The sequence below is a fragment of the Protopterus annectens genome, chromosome 15.part0 (assembly GCF_019279795.1).
Source record: "Protopterus annectens isolate FY-2018-M chromosome 15.part0, PAN1.0, whole genome shotgun sequence".
NCBI classification, from domain to species: Eukaryota; Metazoa; Chordata; order Ceratodontiformes; family Protopteridae; genus Protopterus; species Protopterus annectens.
In genome coordinates this window covers 595,347,918-595,368,650 of record NC_056749.1, presented here as the reverse complement: position 1 = coordinate 595,368,650, position 20,733 = coordinate 595,347,918, and the positions used below count along the sequence as shown (strand labels likewise).

General features: G+C 40.1%; 1 protein-coding gene across 1 annotated transcript in view; it reads left to right on the top strand.

The window, feature by feature from the left end:
* LOC122789859 (glycerophosphoinositol inositolphosphodiesterase GDPD2-like) overlaps window positions 1-20,733 on the top strand; it is a 502,465-nt gene that overhangs the window by 184,037 nt on the left and 297,695 nt on the right. Inside the window, exon 2 of the mRNA XM_044057293.1 lies at window positions 9,040-9,184. Coding sequence (XP_043913228.1) covers window positions 9,089-9,184 — 96 coding nt within the window. The 5' untranslated portion in view covers window positions 9,040-9,088. The remainder of the gene's footprint in view (window positions 1-9,039; window positions 9,185-20,733) is intronic.

Below are 20,733 nucleotides of genomic sequence, written 5' to 3'. Positions count from 1 at the left end.
AAGATTTGTTTGATATAATTTCAAAACAGGATGTGAGTAACTTGGGAATATTGGCGAGTGTGAGGTATAGAGAAATCTTGGATAACAAGTCCTTATAAGGCTTGTGAAAAATTTGGAATACATGCAACAAAGTATAAAGCCTAGGTTCAGTTGAGAGTGGCTGACAACGGGCTACAGAATTTGTCCATTTTTTTTTTCTGGAAGTGGGAAAAACAAGGGGAATGTTGTTTTATTGCTGAACAGCCTAAACAATGCTACAAGTGTGAGGAAGCTGCTCATATCAGCTGCCATTATTTCATGTAACATTCTTCTATGAGTGGGGAAAGTCAGACCATGTGGAAGTTTTTGCCTCTGAAGCAGGTCAACAATGGTGGAGAAAAGATGGACGCCACTACTTTGGAATGCAGCACTCAGGTTGGTGGTGAAAGTTTTTGTGTATGTGGGCAGATGGAGGAGCAAGCCTTGCTTAAAAAGCAGCAGAGTGGCTTAGTGGTTAAACTGTCTGCCTCAAAGCTCCATTGTCTGGGGTTCAAGTGTCATCTTTCATCTGTGTGGAGTTTGCATGTTCACCCATGATGTGCAGGTTTTCTCAAAACACCCCGGTTTCCTTCTGTTTCCCAGTGCTAGATGAAGAATTGATTAGATTCTCTGCTATCCCATCCTTTCCAAAAGGCTATCTGAGGGTGACTCTAATCCAAAAATAACTTTTTCTGGAACGGGGTTCCATAGAACCAGTCTGTCAGAAAGAGTGAGGAATAATGTATTACTTGCAACTCTTCCTGATTCCAAGAAAAGAAGGAACTTGGAGACCAATTCCAAACCTATCAAGTTTAAACATGTTTTTGCTGGTCCCCAAGTTCAATATGCTCACGGTTCAAAAGCTTCTGCCCATGCTTTTATCCCTTAGACTGCCACGGTCACCTTGGATTTAAAATGTGCATACCTCCACATAGCCAAAACAAAAGAACACAGAAAGTATGTCCACTTCAGGGCAGGTGGAATCACTTTCAATTCCATACATTGTTCTTTGGCTTATCTATTGTATCTACTGCTCCCAGAAGGCTCACAGTGTCTTGCCCCAGCAGTTACACTTTGCTGAACCAAAGGCATGCAGATCTATCCCTATCTAAATGATTGCCTGATCCAAGTGAGTTGTGTGAAGGTGCTGAAAACTTCTCTTCACCTGACAGTGTCCTGCCTTTCAAACCTGGGAACTTCCCCGACTCTAAAGAAATCCATTTTTATACCCATAAACAGATTGATATTCCTGGGAGGCCTGTTAGACTGAGAAAAGCAAGGGGTCTTTCTTGTTCAGGAGAAGATTTTGTTTTTCTAGCATATTATTTCAGAATACTAACTCAGAAAGAAGTGGCATCAGCCAGAGAAATCCTAATAGTTTTTGATTTACAGTACATGGCTTTCTGCAACCTTATGGTCTCTCTGACAAAGCATGAGGAAGATCTAATGTTTTCTGAAGAATATGTGTGGTGTCAGTAGAGACAACCCCTAAACTTCTAGATACAATTTCTTCTCTGCCTGAAAAGGGAATTATTTGATAGATAGAAACTTGCTTCTACAATAAAGAAGTTCCTTTCTAATGCCAGTTAGTGAGCTAATTGATGGCCTCTGATGCCTCAGACCTTGCTTGGGTCACACAATCTTCAAGTGGATGGCAGGTGGGGAAAAAGCCACATAAATTTAAACGCAATGATGGCAGTTTACTGGAGTATGATGACATTTGGCCAAAACTGGAAACTTGGTACCATTTTGGTAAAGACAGCACTGCAGTAATATGGAACATAAACAAGCAGGGAGATACAGACTTCTACCTCCTCTGCCATGTAGCAATGAGACTCTAGGATGTGGCAGAAGAGATAAGGTAGTACATAGTTTCCCAGTGTCTCTCAGGAGAAAACCTTGAACATAAGCTAGGCAGATCCATCTCAGACCCCCCAGGAGTGGATGCTAATAAAGCACATCTTCAAGAATATAATAGGAAAATTGGCTGTGTTAGAAGTAGAACTTTTTACCTCAAAAGAAAAAAGTCAACTAAGAAAGTATTTAAGAGCAACAGACAACATGTCCTGGAGGACGAATGTCTTTTCCTTCCCATGGACAGGTCTATTTCTTTATGCTTTTCTTTCCATATCTCTCATCCCTAGATTACTTGCGAGGTTCAGGGAGGAAGGGCAGAGGGTGATCACACTTGCACCTTAAGGCCAACAGCACTGGTTCCCACTGCTACACATATTAAGGAGACAAGAACCATGATTGCTTTCACAGAAGGTGGATATGTTGAGACAAATCAAAGGAATCGCCCCAATCTGCGCACATAGAAGCTGGCAGCCTGAATGACGTCATCCTTATTCCTCAGGGCCAGCTGTTAGACAAGGATGTTGTACTTATCTTGAAGGAGGTCAGAAGAAACAGTACCAGGACTGTATTATGCCAGACTAAGGACCAGCAACCCCTGCTAGCCTCTGTTCCTTGGTTTTTTACTGGTTTAGTGGAGCTTTTCACCAAGGGTCTCTAACTCCTTTATTAAATCCCATACCTCTGCCATCACTGCTTGCCTGCCAGTGCAACCACTTTGTTTTTCTAACCAGTGATGAAACAGTTCCTGAAAAGCATTTCTACTTAAGGCTGAGTATAGCAGGGCCCCTGCACCCACTTTGGACTTCAGTTTCATATTTGAGAAAGTCACCCCTCCAAACCTGCAGCTTCCTCAGACATCAAATTTTTATCATGAAATATAGCCTTCCTTGTAGCCATCACCTCCTCAGCTAGAAGAATCTTTGTGCTACAGGCACTAATGTAAAGATCCCTTTCTCAAATTTCACCTACAGTTTCACTGAGAACTAACCCCACCATGCCCAAGGGTGATAACAGAGTTCTCCCTAAATCATGCAATCCAACTTCCTGCTTTTTTCCCCAAACCTGCATAATAAAGGAGAGAGAATTTTGCACTCGATATGCACAGGCAGCTCAGGTTCTGCTTGGTTAAAAGCAAAAATTCAGAAAGTCTGATCTGTTCATGGCCTTTACTCCTAACACATATGGCAAACTAGAAAGTAAACAGTCTCTAAGTGGCTCTCCAACTGTGTTTCTTTCTGCTGCAAGCATCATGACAAAAAGTTTCTGAGCATATAAGGACTCATTCTACAAATGCCACTCTATAGCTTCTGCCTTTATAGTGGTGGGGGTGGGGTGGAGAGGGTGCACTCCCAAGATATTCTCAGTCCACACCTTTTCAAAGAAATACAATGTAGCCCTCACCTCTAGAGACAGGGTGAAGTTAATTTATGCTGTCCTACAGGAGCTCTGATATTCGATCTGATATTTTGTTCTCCAAATCTCCCAAGATGTTCTTAATGAAACACGATGAACATATTATAGTTGTGTTTCCTTAAACATGTAAATGTTTGTGTGTCAGTATCCTTTCTCTCTCCCACATTCCCCTCTTCATAACACTGTGTTAGGATGGGCTCCCTTCTATCCCTCTTTCAGATCTGTCTGCACTAACCCTGCTGGGGACAGTATTTGTTATGCTCCTAACCAAGGGTTAGGGCAGTTGAATTTCAGTCGTGTGAAGCCAAGAAAGACCAGAGAAAATGATGTAGGCTGATGATGCTTTTAGTCTGAGATCCTGTTGTTCTGAGTAGGAGGGAGTTTGCTGACACAGGAGATGGGGAACAAATTTCTTGTATTCTGGCTGGCCAAAGGCTTCCATAGCAGGAAATCCTAAGATGTTAATACTCCCAACAGTGAAGACACTCATTTATAGTAAGTAGACACACCTGTACTTTTTGTGTAACATAAGTGCCTACTGAAATCTTATTCATGGACTGCATAAAATGCTGTGCATTTCAAGGCATGAAAAAATCACTTCTATCTGGTGGCAACAGCAGCTCATTAGCAGCTGCCACTTTGAGCAGATGTGTTCAAGCATCTAAGATGCAAGCAAATCATATCAAGCGATGGGCAACAAACAGTTGAACTATACAATATTACTATATATGGGGATGAGAGCTAGACAGTCATAGATATGGCAGTAGTATAAGAAGAATTGACAGATTTAATGCACAATGAAATTGTCCAGCTTTTTTAGTTTCAGTAGAAAGATTAAAGGGAATGATAAAAGCAATTTGTTATAAATTGAGCAATAAAACCCAGGATAAGAACCAACGTGATGACATTTGAACATGGGATGGTGCATCTGCGGCAGTGCCTACAGACATGCTTCAGGTCTGCATAGACATTGTGGGAGGACATATCCATTCCAGGATGGCTTATTGATCAAGTGAATGAGCACATGAAGTTACATTAATGTTTGCAGCCATCATGATAGCTGCTGCCCATGGTTAAGACAAACTGATATGTCACTTATAGAATAATATTCTCTATTATATTTAATGGTTTAGTAACAATGATGAACTAACTGACTATGGCTGGCAAGGGGGAGATGAGGATACGGCAGCAGTGTGGAATGAATGTTTGTTATAACCTTCTATAAAAAAGGAGACAGAGACTACAGAAAATGGTGGAACCTGGTATTCCTTGGTGATGGTTTTAACTAGCAATTAATAATCAAGAGTTGCCAGTCTATCTTACCTAAATTAGTAAGTTTCAATACTTCAGGGAATAAATGCTAGGCATCACCTCTCGTCTTTTTTTATCTTGTGTGAAATCATTCAGGTCAGTCTGGGTTATAGATGGGTGATCCAAATCTGGCTTGAGCCAAGCTCATCTTGGGCTTGTGTTCCAGGAAGTTAACATGCTGACAATGAGGTAAACCACTTTTTTCTCAATATTTGAGACTGGACCTGCAGGCTGTGTGTGCATGCTTTTAGGTCCAATCTCTCAGTATAAGCATTGTGGTTGGATAAGACTACAGTGTGGGGGAGAAGGGACACCAGTTATGCTGTAAGAAGTTTGACTGTTTGAAAGAGAGGCATAGCAAATAGGAGAAAACCCAAGCAAGAGAGACTGGAGTAGGGTGGCACGTATTTGTAGTGGAAAGCTGAGCAAGTAGCAGAGCAGCTAAACATTTAATGTAAAACGAGTCTGAAAAGGTGCACAGAGTTTGTCCTAGAAAGGAGAGCAAGTACTTCAGCAGCAAAGCATTAAAAGTCTACAGTTAGCATTGTGATGAGGTAACAGAGTCAAACAGTTCTTCTTCAATGGACTGCCAATACCTCCTGGACCTTGGCACAGAAAAGTAGCAGTGCTTGGAGTTTGATGCAACTCTCAGTAAATTTCTGCTTTGGTCTGTCATTCAAATTTAAAGTTTTCTGCTGTCCAAAACTTTGGTGACCCATTTCATTTTTCACCATTATGTTTATAAAAATATTATTTTCAGCCGTCCGTTCCTAATGAAGTTCCATCTATTAACTCTCTGGTTTCCACATCCTTCCTCCTGTGCTCAAGTTCTTTCACTTCCTGAATGCCCATATCATCTCTGCCACTTCGGTGTCTCTTTTGCTAAAGTGAAGACTCCTGGTGTCTACAGCCTGTATTAATATGTAGCCAGGTCATGCATCATGCTACGGTAGTACTCACTTGCACCACGCCAAAAGCCGCACACTTTTACCAGTAGTAGATGTTACCGTACTTGAATATTAATAGATGGGCAGTTTGTTTACCGTTTCTGTATGGGTCTGGGACATATCACATGGTATTTCTTCCCTGTAGCTAAAAGACTGATTTCTAATGGTTGCAACAAACCTCTTTCCTTCCTTTACAAACTTGTGATGATGGAATTGCTTGTACTCTCTAGATTCTTCAGTGCTTGTAATCCTTTTGTTACTACACTAAATCTATCCCCGTCTCAGATATGAAATACTGTTTTCCTCATCTACAGTCACGATCACTTTTTTTTTTTACATGGTCAAGTATAAATTAATTTAACTTCACATAACTTGATGTAGTAAGCACTTCAAGGTTTGGTACATTAGATCGTGACCTTGGCATCTGGCTGAAATGAATTATAGGCATTCTGTGGAGTCTGCTTTTCAGCAGCTGCTTAAGTGTCAACATCTCAACATGGGTGTGTGTGTGTGTGTTGATGTATACAGATCTCTCTCTCTCTCTCTATATATATATATATATATATATATATATAAAGGTTGCAGGTGTGAATGTGTGCACGCACATGCAGTGTGTACTAAAACTGCTGCTGTTTTTTTTAGTCTCCACTTTATAAGTACTGTCTCTGCCTTTAATGGATTTTATGAGCCAAAACAGACCCTTGACTCACCTCTGACTTGGCTGTTTTTTCAAAAAATCCCATGCTTGTCCACCTCTAGTATGTGGTGATGGGAGCATTTTTAGATTTAATAAACATATATCTCTTACAGTGAAGACTGCTTTATTTTAGTTATTTATGCGTTATCAAGGTTTCTTTTCATTAATCATTCACTTTAAATCCCTTTACAACCTGTGTAGGTATAAAATATTAATTGTTGGGTGTTATATGTGATACCTGTTAAGTAAAGAGGGTAAAGCAGATTTCTTCTGATAGACCTTTTTTTCCATTCTATATATTAAGCCTCTCCTTAAAGTTCTACATAAGGCAACGTTGGAGAAGTGTGGTTATTCTTAACGTGGGATCACTAATCCACAGAATCTTAAATATATGGATAATTAATTACTGATTTCCAGATCTGCTGAAGGGATCGACTTGCTCTAGGGTCTGGGATTTTTGTTCTGTCCTAGAATTTATTGTAAATAAGCTAAATCATAGCGTTATGTCTTTAATGGGGGTGGTTTAGTACTGTTTGGAATCTGATTCACACACGACACCAATCAAATCTTTGGGCCGTGGTTTGGACACTTGGAAAGGGGTGCCTTTTGATATTCATATGTCATCCCTAGAAGATCAGAATTGTAAGTGTAAATGAATATTTATTATTTATGCATTTATCTCTTTATTTGAATTGTAGCTTTATATTTTAAAGTGTCAAGAATCGCAGTGGTGGGTCTGAGCCTTCTGACAGGGAGCACTTGGACAGATCCATATTAACGTGACATTACTTACAAAAGAAGGATATCGAGGATGGCTGGGAAATCTTGGGAATAAATTGTATAAGTCCAAAACAATGCAAACAGCCACCAAAGAAAAGGTGACCACAAAATGTATTATTAAAAAACAAGGAGCTTCTTCACCTGTAGCAGTGAAAAGGCTCCTTGTTTTTTTTTTTTTAATTTTTGATCATGTTGTGTCATCAAGGATGGTTTAAAGCACATCTCCAGTAGCAAAATGGGATTGTTGAGGCTCTAGTTTAATCTAGTTATAAAATAATAAGCACCCTTTACAGTATTAGATGCTGTACTTTCATTTTGATGTTAGCTTCATGCTGTCTTTTAAGTTTTAATTTGAGATGTTTTGTGATTTGTTCCATATTGTATTAGCAATGTTACTTGTATTGCATTTTGTGTGTGCTTATACATTTTTCATAGTTCAGGTGCAGTTTTTTCTTAGATGTTTGCTATTGCTCCATTTTTGTATGTCTATATATTTTGTAAGGGAAGTGTGGAGCACAACACTGTTTTTGCTTTTGGACTTATTGCATTTTTGCATTCTTAAATATTTTTTATTTGATTTGATTTTGTTTACACTGGATTCCACTTCCTGGTGCAGGTCCGAAACATTGGTGTCTTGCTACAGGAAGGTATTTCTAAAAACATTCCATTTGGTGTTATTTTTTTATATATGAGAAATTAATACTTATTGTCCTACCATATGGGCCCACAGAAGTAACACTTTCAGCAATATTGCATCAGGCATTTTTGAGGCAATAGATGAAACCCCCAAAATGTTAAGATATTGATTGCTTAAAATTTCAGATGGACGTAGTTGTGCAGCAGTCAGTAATTTTTGTCTTATTTTTGTGGTATTTTTCCATTGACAATGGGGAGTATTCAGAAATGACTAGTGCTGTACAAATCATTGCTTAACACAACAGCATGTTTTTAAACTTTCCTACTAGTGTCATAGCATGTGTCTGGATGCATCTTTAAACTAAATGCTTCTGTAAGGTACAAAAATGTATAATTTAAAAAGCATATATTGCCCCATTTCTTGAATGGAAAAATGATGATAAAACCACCAACTCATATGTGCACTGAGCTGATTTTATAGGGATGCTTAGAGACATATGCCAGTAAAATTATTTGAATGATTTGATAAGATGTAGGCTAAATGCTTATTTCCAGATAACTCATGTTTTGAAGGAAAGTAATTAGAAACTGTGTTCATTCTATTTTATAGAAGTGTAGCAAGGGGCTAGACCTGGACATGCATTCTTCATCAGTTCTGCAGTATTTGAAAATGAAAATATTTTAAAGTTCAAGTTTATTAAAAGTTAACTGGGTTGTATATAAATTACAGTATATCGGAGTTACAAGTCTAAATTAACCCAATTCAGTAGGAACTCTAAGTGTTAGTCTGAAATCATGTTGTATTGTATTTTAACTTAGTCCTGTAACTGCCTCAAGATAAGATGTCCAATTGTTCATCTTTTAGACAGCAGTTTGTCATAGGCACTGCAGGGAAAAAAAAACCCTCTGAAGCTGCAAAATATAGTTCAACATGGAAAAACAGCTATTGGTTCGTTGGTTGTAGGGCAACTATCCCATTTTATATGCTGCTGTCGCATAATGAAGATGAATATATTCTCCATATATGAAGTATTTAAAAAGTTGCATCTAAGTTTCATAATTCAAGGATTTTATTAATTCAACAATTTTAGATTTTGATAGTGATATATTAACTGTTTAAACTGATTTTCTCTTAACCTGACATTTTACAGCAAATACTGTTGCATTCTGTAGTACAAGGAAAGACTGTCAAGCCACCTTCTTTTTAAGTCAGCATATTTATAGGTTTTCCAGTTTACAGTTACAGAGACTTCTAAGTCAAAAAGTTTCCACTATAATTTTGTGAACAAACTTAGCAAATGTGAGACTGTATCACAGCATTTCTTAACAGTATTTACTTGATTTGATTCTGCTCACCTTACATTTTTTTTATTTCCATAGTTCAACACATCCTGAATTCTAGTACAAGCAGAGAAACTGCAGCTTTGAAATGATTACTAAATCACCTTGTGACCTTCCTGGTCTTTCCTGTATCAGATGTCTATATAGTTGTCACTGTAACCAGAGGGATACCACGTCAAAGAAGGTAAGGCAACATTGTTACTAATAGCTGCTTTCAGTTAGCAATCAACTGTCAAACGTGAATATGAGGAGTTTCTGAGTATAAGACTCAAATTAAACATTTGACATGCCTTATAATCACTAGTTTTATTTAAATGACTTCTGTGGGTTCTGGAAGCTGCATATTTTGTAGACTAAGCTGGGTTACCATTAGATTCTTTTGGATTCCAGCAAACCTGTAGGGAGATATGACCTACAAAAACTATTTCATCGACAGATCACCTGCAAACTGGATATGTTAGTATGTGCAAGCAAAAATAAATGGGCTTAGTCTGAATTACTTGACCTCCCACCTTGACAGCTCATTGTCACTGCTATTTACGTAGGTATTTAGGTGGGGTGGAGATTGTCACAGACCCCAGACCTCTGGTATTTGCTTAGCATTTTATGTGGAATTCTGAATCCTTGTCATTTTTAAAGATGCTTCAAAACATTAATACAAGTTTTCCTTTGAGTTGATATTTTTATGAGGTGTGTGTGTTAATCTTCATAAAAAGCCTGTAATTCTGTAAAGAACACAAATCATTTGCAATTGAATCATGTGAAGTATCATTGATTGAGGGGAGATGCTGTTACTGTTTGGTTAAGCCACTAATTATAAGAAAAGAGAGTGCAGGCAAACTGTATAGTTGTACAGAATACTCAGGGATATGAGAGTTTAACACATCACAGTAAAGTATTAAAACCAAGGTAATCTTGAAAAGCTGTGAAATTCCTGGCTGCTGAGATTTTGTTTTTACAAGCATGAAACATGCTGTAAAAAAATTACACTTGCCTTAATGGTATGTGGTGTGACCTGTGTACAAGGTGCCTTACTGTATGAAGAGAGAGAGAGAGAGAAACCAGGCTGCAGTAAAGGAATGCAAAAAGGACAAGAAATGTGTGAGTGGAAGAGTGTGGTACTTTAGTGCATTGGACCTTGAAAAAGAAAACGAATCTGCAGCACTGCTGTTCTTATGCATGGATACATTGATATTTCAGGCCTAACAGAAATGCAGACTACTAGTGTTTTATACAAACACATGAATAAAACAGGCGAGGGTTGGGGAGATGTGGCAGAGAAAAAAATAATTACCTTGGAGGAGTCTTCAGAGTCCAAATGGATGCATTGTCACAAAGAAAAAAAGGTCATGGAGGACAAGAAGACACTTTATGACAGTTTGAGCAGAGTTTAACAAGAAAAGAGGAACTGCCTTATGCTCATGGACAGTCCCCTTCTCCTAGCACATAATTCTTCTACATGCGAGAAATACATCTACATCAGTAAGCTGGAATCCATGCTGTCTCACACCACAGTCAGTACTCCTGACAAAGAGGAGATTGCCAGCACAAATACTACACCATCCACATCACAGAGTCACACACCCACCTAAGCAGGGGTCCTCAACAAAAACTTACCTAAACAACAGAGACCCCCAAAACACACACTCAAACATTCCACACACAACACCAATCACATCACACACAGTAGTCAACACACCAGTGTCTCACAAAAACAGTCCATTAGGCATAACAATAAACCAACACAGCCCATAAGGCATAACAGTAAATCAAGCATACTAGTCATGGGTGATGCAATAGTGAGACACACTGATGTCCCCTCTCACCAGGTTCAACAAGGAGAAGGTCACGGTCTGCTGTTTGTCAGGTGCTAGAATCTGCCACATCATGCACACACTTAAGTCTCTCCACAACAGGTACAAGTATGACTCTGTCATTGTCCATGTTGGTGTGAATGACTTGAGGAGTACCTCCCTGGACTACATGACGAGAGACATGACTGAGCTCTGAGTATGTGCTCCAGGCAGGTATGACCCTAGCTCTAAGCAGCATACTACCTTCACCAAGAGTGATACCACAATACCAGCAAAAAATGATTGAGTTCAACAATTCGGTTAGTTTCTGGTGTCTTTCCAAGGGGATCTAGTATCTGTCTGCCTGGATGACATGGTTGACAGGCCTCGATCCTTTGCCAGAGATGGTCTCAACCTGTCCCCCATTGTGCCTTTTTAGGTTATGTCCCAAAGACAAATCTTCCAGCATAAAAGATATGCCAAAAAGCAAATTGAAGGTCATGCTGCTCAATGCTAGGAGCCTTAACCTGAAAACACACTCACTGGAGGCTTTCCTCACACTGGAAAATGCCGATGTCTGTGCAGTCACAGAAACTTGGTTCAGGGCTGAATAGAGCACCCCTGCCTTACTAGGCTATACCTCATTCCACACTTTCTGACCCCAAAATGAGTTTGGAAAGACTAAGGGTGGTGGAGTCTCTATCTTCATTAAGGATAGGCACCTCCAGACTGGTTTACCAGCATGATGCACTGGAATTATTCCAGGTGCAACTGACAGTTGGCAAGACACCCATCCAAGTTATAGCCAGCTATAGACCCCCTTCCATACTCAGGACACCCACTCCACCTACCTGGACCTACTTCACTCCATCAAGGTACCCCCTAACACCCTGATCCTTGGTGACATCAAGTACCCCACCATAGACTGGGTGAACTATTCCTACACTAATGCACTCACCCAGTGATTCCTTGGCTTCATCAGTTCTAATGCACTAGATCAGCTGGTCTCATCCCCTCACAAGGGGAGATAACATACTGGACTTGGTTCTCACCAGCATGGGTGACCGCTGCACCACTCCCATAGTATGTTCTTTCCTGGTGAGATCAGATCATCAGTCTGTCTCAGTCGAAGTTTCTATCCCACCCAACCCCTCCCCAGCCATAACCAGGCTAAAAAAATTCTCAAAAGCTGACTACAACCTCCTAAGGGAGGGTATCAGCAGCTTCACACCACCACCACCCTCCGAGGATGCAGACAACTATGCTGAACAGTATGCCAGTGCAGTATACAAGCACCTGCACAACTGCATGGACTCAGCCATACCCAACAGAACTAAAACCTGCTCCTCAAAGAAACACAAACCTGGCTGATGGACATCCTCTATCAACAGGCTTTACAGCAAAAGGAAGAAATTGTTGTCCAAGGGTAAAAAGGAATAAAGTCCAAATCAGAAAAACTCCCTCCTCTGCCTCAACAAGCAAATTAGATCACTAGTGAAAATCTCCAAAGCCAATTACAAGTTGAAACTAGCCTCCGAAACAAAGTGAAACCATGAGTTCTTCAGTTACATTATGAACCTCCATGACAAAGCCCAAGTTTGTTTTGAATTAGTACTTAATGGTACCATTTAAACTTATCCTGCTGACTTAGCCAACCTTCTAGCCGATAGGTTTAGTGCAAACCTCACCCCCATATCGCACTCCCAAAGGCCCAGTCAGCATCACTGATACTTGTCCCACATCTCACATCTCCATAGATCAAGTGTCAAAGGCCCTATCCAAGACAGAGAACAGAACTTCACTGGGACTTGATAGTATCCCAGGCTGTATTCTGCACCATCTCCAGCCAGAACTAGCCTTGCCATTGAGCACCCTATTCAACCACAGCCTAATTACAGGCTTCATTCCAGTAGAGTGGAGAATTGCCATTGTCATCCCCTTGCACAAAGGTGGTGCCACTACTGACCCGGGACACTATCGCCCCATTAGCTTGACAAGTCTGATCTGTAAGGCCATGGAGTGTATTATTATGGATCTCATTAACAAGGACATAGACAATCTCCAAGCACTTGACCCCCACCCAATTCAGATTTGTCAGGGGCAGATCTTGCCTATTGAACCTAGTTGACTTCTTTCAGACTGTCACCAAGCCCTATATGAGGTAAAGGCAGTACATACAGCTTACCTTAACATGGTCAGGGCCTTTGACACCATTGATAAATTAAAACAACTTGGTGTTATTCCCTATCTTGTCAAATGGGTGGCCAACTTGGCTCATATAGGATCCACAAGATCAAAATAGGTGCCACCATCTCCAGCAGCGGAACTGTCACTTGTGATGTTCCCCCGGGATCTGTTCTGGGATCCCTACTGTTTGGCATCTACTTCTCAGAGGTGCAGACAAAGACAAAGGGCCTGTTGCTGACCAAGTTTGTGGATGACTGTAAATTGGGTGCTGTCACTGACTCCTCAAATGATGTTAACATATGACAAGAGGGTTTCATAGCAACAAATAACTAGTGCCAAACATGGCCCTACTGATTACCACATCAACAGCAACCCCCTAAGAACACAACCTGTAGTGAGAAACCTGCGTACACAGGTTGATAACAATCTCACATTCGACCATCATGTAGCGGTAGTGGTGAGCAAAGCCTTTTAGTTGGTTTATCTCATAAGTAAAGGGATTGCATCCAGAAAAAAAGGAGGTTATTACCTCTCTGTACTCCTCCCTCATTAGACCTACAATTGAGTATAATGTCTTGTTTGGTATGTACCTCTCCAAACACCTGCACCAACTGAAAAGGCCACAGAAATACCTCACAAAGAGAATCCATGGCCTCCAACACCTGTCCTATGTGGGCAGGCTCAAATCACTATCACTGTACTCTGTATCATACAGATTGCTCAGAGGTGATCTGTGTCTCACCTACAAGGCAATATCGGACCCTGCCCTACTAGTGATGGTCCATATCCATAAGTCTAACTCCTTGAGCGTTACCCACTCGATGGGCCGAAATGTAATATGCAGCATCAGCAAAACCTGCTGGAGAGACAGGTTTGTCTCTCAGAGGCTGCCCTGTCTCTGGAATAGATTTCCCATACGTGTCAAACAGAGTACCTCCCTCACCCTCTTCAAGCGCAATCTTGATGAGTGGATGGGAAACCACAAATTTGTCCCAGGGGTTCCAACTTTGTCCCTCATTGACCGGGGCGACAGGTGCTGAATGAGGTTTCTTTTGGGGGATAAACTCTTGGCTAGGCTTATAAGGGCCCCAGGGCCTTTATCCTAGTAACCTCCTATGATATAAGAAGACTTCTTTTGCTTTAAAGAAAGGCTATTTCCATCAGCCAGCTATTTCTCAAGCGGAACTACCATCAGAAAGATGACATAATTTTAAAGAATGTATGAATTGCACATATTTTATGTTATATGGAAGAAAAAAATAACTCTGGAATTCAGGAAAAATCTGCAATTTGATCAGAAGCTAGGAAAGAGATAGTCTATGTGACCAGACATTTATTTTTGCCATCTATATCCAAGCTTCTGTTCATCTGTTTTCTGTCTGATAGGGAATAGGCTATGGTATACAGAAAAGGCTGATACAGCACAGAAGTAGTTGGGGGGTGCTTTTTTCTAGCTCCCCCATCTTTGAGTACTCCATTTGCTCCTTTCTGGAGATTTCAAATGTATCCCTTTTGGGGGCATGCATCCTGATTTCTCAGAGGTCCAGGCCTTGCAACTACCAGTATGAGGACTAATGAGAGAGGATTCTGTGAAGAATACTGCTAGGTGTCTACGGCCATCATTCTAGGAGTATTGGTCAAGCTGTGCTCTGCATGTGACCTCAAATCAGCCATGCAAAAGCATAGGTATGCCATGCACTTGACTGTCACCCCCCTCTTATCTGTGATTCTACTTCTTGCTAAGAAATCTCATCTCCATTGAAGGTCACAAAGATAGTGAGGAGTACCATTTCCTTTTGGGAGTGTTGAGCAAGCTGTCTATTGGTATGTGCTCATTCCTGAACCCAGATCACTAATGTGCAAGCAAACACCCTATATCTATGCCAGTAGGATGGCTAGTTGGACTGGTGACACATATTTAGTAAATGTGCTGTAGCACAGACTATGGAGGAGTAAGAGGAAGAAAGGAAGACTGAGACACAACACAAGAGGCTGGGGAATCCTCACGCTCAGTGACGGTATCCAGATCATTACATAGAGACGCAAAGTATGACAGCAACTTCAGGAGCAGCATTAAAATAATGGGTAAAAAAGGAACTATACTCCTGGGAAATATTAAACTTTGATGGGTAATTGGGGGATGCATTGCTCATATGTATTTTAAGGAGACAGTCAAAAATGTAAGGGCCCTAGCAAGTAAATAAACTATTTTAACATCATCTTCTCCATTCCAGAAGAGTTAGGAGGGTAGAGGTGGGGAAGGTAATTGACATCTGTGGTTATCTTACAGCTTTTTTTAATAACTCTGCACTAGAGGCTGGAAGGGCAACTTCATTATGATGAATGTTCCTCATTCTGAGTCATTAAAAAAAAGCCATGTCCATCCCAGTTCCCTATTGAAAGTTTCTGGCACACATTCAGTCTTGGTACATATAAATGATACATGGTAAAGAATTATTATTTTGTTTTAATGAATTAAAGTAACACATTTTAATCAGCCTGCGAGCTTCTTACATTGAAGTTCATAAGCTGTCAGAAGGTGTTCCACATTTTGACCATTTGTTCCACATTATCAGAGGCAGTGTTTCACAATGGAAATGGAAGGGAAGGTTGAAAGGTGTGCTTGTCCCCTGCCCCCCACACACACACACACACACACACACACACACACACACACACACACACACACACACACCTTTGCTTCTTTAATAACTTTAAGGGCCAGACTCCAAAATAGTTGCTTTCTGTTTTAGTCTGTCCTGTTTCTGAAAGCCTTGTTCTCAGCCTTACTCCAAAGTATGTCACTTAGACTAGCTATAAACAGGATTACTACTGGGACCAGTACCAAAAGGCCCTCTTGTCAGCCTGATCTCAGTGTAAGTAGTTTTCTGTGAGTGTAAGTCTTTTGGAATCTGGGTGTAAATGTGTGAGCCATCCGTCAGGCAGTGATTCTTGATTACTACTGAATCTTTAAGAATGACTGGTAAGAGGCATTCATCGCAAAGGAACTACTAGGTTTCCGGCATACCTTTTCCAATACGATTTTAAGGATAATGTTCTGAAACTGATAGTAAGTTTTGTCTGTCTTCTCTTAACATTAGTGACTTTACAAGATCACTAAGTTACTACAAGAATCAGTTTTGCTAGCTATGTGGGGTTAAATCCAAACAAACAGATTTACTCCTCTTTCTGATCTTTAAGCATCCAATACTGTGGCTTTAAATGCAGAGAATGTTCATGTTGCATCCAAGGCATGTGCTTTATGCTGTGAAAAGATGGCTGTTCTGCATTAGTGCCTCTTTCTTGTTGGAGAGATGGAATGTTGCATTTCAGCAGCTAGTGTACTTTTATTGTTTTATGTAGAACATGACTTCCTGGTAATGATGTCCAGCATCTTTTGTAGAACCACTGGTAGACAGAAAGATAAGAATGAATATTTGGAAGTATAAGATGAAGGGGAAGTTTGACACCTCTTTGAGCAAGTCAGACTGAGTCATTAACTGAGCTGCTTTGCTGTGTCATTTATTCTGTCTTGTCTGAAGTAGGAACTGTGTTAGGTCTGTTTGGCAGCCTCCTCTCACTTGGGTGTTGAGGACAGTAGGAACTGTGTCAGGTCTGTTTGGTAGCCTCCTCTCACTTGGGTGTTGAGGACAGTAGGAACTGTGTCAGGTCTGTTTGGCAGCCTCCTCTCACTTGGGTGTCGAGGACAGACTTGTCATGTCTGAAGGAATAGGTCAGACTGCCCATTTCATGTGATCTACTTGCATGTGTTTGTGTTATTTTACAAGCTAGGTGCAAAAGTGCATGTAAACTAGATATTGCCTGCACTGTTGTATGGACCTTGAAACAGGAGCATGCAGGTTAGTACTTCTGCAGTTTACACAATAAATTAAGGCTCCAAGTTGTTAATGAGTTCCTCTCTGTACGTCAAGAGCACACAGTGTGATTCTTCCATTTGCCCACTGTATAATTCTGATGAAGTCACTTACCCAGGCAGCGCCCCCAGGTCACCCTGAAGTGGGACTCTCTGATTAGTGGGCTTACCTGGTTAACAAACATGACTGGAGGAAAACTTGGTTTACGACTTTAGAGAGTTGTCTTTTGAGACTTATCTGGTTGTGTGCTTGGCATGTGTATATAGTGTCTTGAGTGCATGGCCACTGCTCAGTTTATGGGGATCGTGCAATGGTTACTCCTACAAAAAGGAAGTTGTATTAGAAGACCATACCATTAAAGGTTTTATGTAGACCAAGTGTTTAAGTTCGAAGATGTATTTCTAAAACCATCTGGTGGATGCAACTTGTTTCCTCACTTGGGCAAATGAGTTACACCTATTCAGTAGGAGTAACCGTTGTTTAGTATTTTACCCTGCCTTGATCTAACAGCTGGTACAAAGGGATAAGAGTGTGAGCTGTTCTGCTATTTGTGGTATGAAGTTAGACTCTGTCAGCCTTATTTTACCTATTATGTGACCTTGAGTAAGTCGGGTCCATGTTCACACATCGAATAAAAATGTCATTGAATGGGTATTCCACGAACTGTACTCAGCGAACATCACTTTCACTGAAGAGTAACAATCAATGTAAAAAAATAATCTAAAGGTAATCGCTGGCCAACAACAAGGAAGTACTGCACTGTATAAGGTAAACTAAATAAAACCTTTTTAAAATGTGCCCTTTCCCCCACTATAGTGCGATCTCAGAGTTGGTATATATAATGTGGGGGGTGTGAAGGGTGCAGCCCCCGATATTGGGTGGTGTGGAGGGTGCAGCCCCCTACTTTCATGGTTTCTTCCTTGTTGTTGGCAAACTATTACCTTTCAATGATTTTTTTTTTACGTTGATTTCACTCTTTAATGAAAGCAATGCTTGGGGATTACTGTTCGTGGAATAGCCTTTCGATGAAGTTTTGTTCTACGTTTTTCTATCTTTGTACATAGACTTGAGCAAGTCACTTAACCAGACAGTACCTTGGAGCAGTTGGGGAATTTGGACTAGGCCCCTTAATGGTCTACTGGAACTGATACCTAGCGTAGCTACCTATGATCCTATGACTAGTGTGCAGTTGTATGAAGTAAGCTGAGATATTTGTGGCTAGTAATTGTGTGAAATGAAACTCAAATTATGCAATGCTTCACAGTCCCTGAGTTTTCTAGAGTGCTGCTAAGTTTAACTCATACTTTATTAGTTTATCATCATAGTTTTCTAGCAAATCTCTGATTGCCATCACCTCAAATGCATGCTAATGGAAGTACTATTCTAAAAACGTTCTGAGAATGCGAGTGTAGTATTTAAAATCTGGCCGTGATCTGGTGTCTGTTTCTCGTTCTTGTATTCGCTTCATGCCTAATTTGTACACTAATAGGTTGAAAAGTATTTTTCTTTTTTCTTCAATAACAGTCACTTGAGGGATACACATCGAAGTGGATATAACTGCTGAGTGTGGTATGTTTGTAGATGAAAGTAACTTGCCTTGTACGTTTTAACTCAGTTACCTGCCTGCTATTGCAGAACCTGTGTGAAATGGAATGCTTCTGATTACTATTCATGTGAAACACAAAGCTGAAATTGCATGGCTCTTAACTGTCCCTGATTTCACAGAATGTTCTTGATTTTAGCCTCATATGATAGATTTATTCTGCTTAATATTTGTGTTTTTTTTCCTGGCAAGTTACTGATAATTGCAATCATTATGTTTGACAAGATATTTGAATGTCAGACTTTGCATGTTTCAGAAAATGCATGCTAATGAAAAAAGTGTTACCCTAACAATGGTTGGGTATACAAGAGCAATATTTAAAATCTGTGCCTGATTTTGGGGCTTTGTCCTTCAATTTTGCCTCTGATTCTTATGCTAAGAATTTGAAAGGTATTATTTTTGTGACACAAAAGCATAAGGTGCACACACAGGAAAGTGGCTATAACTGCTGGATGGTGGTGGGGCTGTGGATGATGTTTTTTTTTAAGTTTAGTCTGACATTGCAAGAATAATGAGAATTTGCATGAACTAAGTTGCAGTACTTCAGCTAGTGTGTATTTATGTGCAAACAAATTTGAAATACATCCGTTATTGTGATCATAATTACTTACTTTTTACTAACTTACTTAAACCATCATTAGTCTGGTTTTCAATGGCTACTGCGCATTTGTTTAAAGCAACTTGGATACTTTACTATGGCTAATGTTTTATGATAATCAAACACAGAAGATTATGACAGGGTCACTGATTATAAACAACTAAAACATGGATATTAAGAAATTCTCCTTGAGAGCAAAACTGAAGAGATAAATCTTGGCATCCATGTGGAGAACACACAAGATGATGAGAGTAGGATGTCAGTGCCAACTGATTTAAGTGCCAAGATATTCTGCTCCAGAGGTGAAGCCGGACATCCATGTCTCAAACACACAAGATCGGCAGCCCAGTCATAATTCATAGTAGTGTAGTGAGCTTTATCTGCTCTATGTGCTACTAGTTACAGTAAAAACAACAACAAAAAAGACTTGCTGTGTTTTAAAGTTGTAAAGCACTTAGCAAGCGATATCAGAAAGGCAGTGTAACTCCGCCCTTTTACATTTCCACTCGCCTTCCATGCCTCTCAACTGTCCAGATTTTCACAGAATGTCCTGATTTTTGCTTCATCTGTTTCATCATTTCACCATAAAGTCTGTGTTTTTTGAACAAATTACTGAAGATTGACGACACTAAATAATGACATGCATTTAGTTCTGAAGGACTTTGTATCCTTCAGAAAATGCAGATGAACACATTACGTTGTTCTAGTAACTTTCTAAAGTTATAAAAGGAAGTGAAGACACGTTACTGATGGACAGCAAGCAGAAACAAACCCTTTATTCTGTGGCTGTCATTTGCTAGTCAGTAGTGACAGATTTTACTGCCTAGAGTGAGACCTGACCTGAACAACTTAAACAGGAGGTGCTTAACATTTGTTAAGGTGGGGTCTCGTGCCACTGTAGTGGTTAACTGTTACCTTTTTCAGAATATCTGAGTGTAATCACTGCTCTCCATGCACTAGACAAGGATTATGATCAGTTCACACAGGCAGTATGTGTGTGTGTGTGTGTGTGTCTATATATATGGATCCCCTTCAGAAGATAAAATATCAAAAATGAAATTTGCCCTTTTTCCAGTGTTGTGCGATCTTGGAATTGGTATATATAATTAGCAATAGGTGTGGGGGGCATGTATATATATATATATATGTATGTAAACGCACACACACACATTCTTTCGCAGTAGGCATTTAGATAGTGATACTCATGGACTTGTTTATACATTGTTGCAGTCCTCATGTGTGCAGTAAAGCAAATGCAATTTGAATATAGAAACCATTATTAGGTAAGTCTCCTACTGGAGCACCATGCCAGTAAGCATATTTACAAAGACCCCATCCACAGTTTACACAGACCCCATCCACAGACTACTGAATTTTGCATAGAGTATTAAAAGCCTTGCTGCCTAGAGGCACATAGTGATGCTTATAGGCAGTGAGGAAGGGATTATTAAGTGGGACAGTCTTGTGAAGTATAGTCTTGTAGAAGCAGCAGTCATCCTTCATATAGTATCTGCTCTAGTGTTCTGGGCAGTTGGATCAGCAATAGATTAGCCTTGGTCACATTACAGTATTCCTGAATCACTGGGTCTAGCATTGAGAGACTTTTTAAGTTAAACGTATAACCACTTTCGTTTTTGCTTTCTCACCCGCTTCAGCATGCCAGTACCAATGAATGTA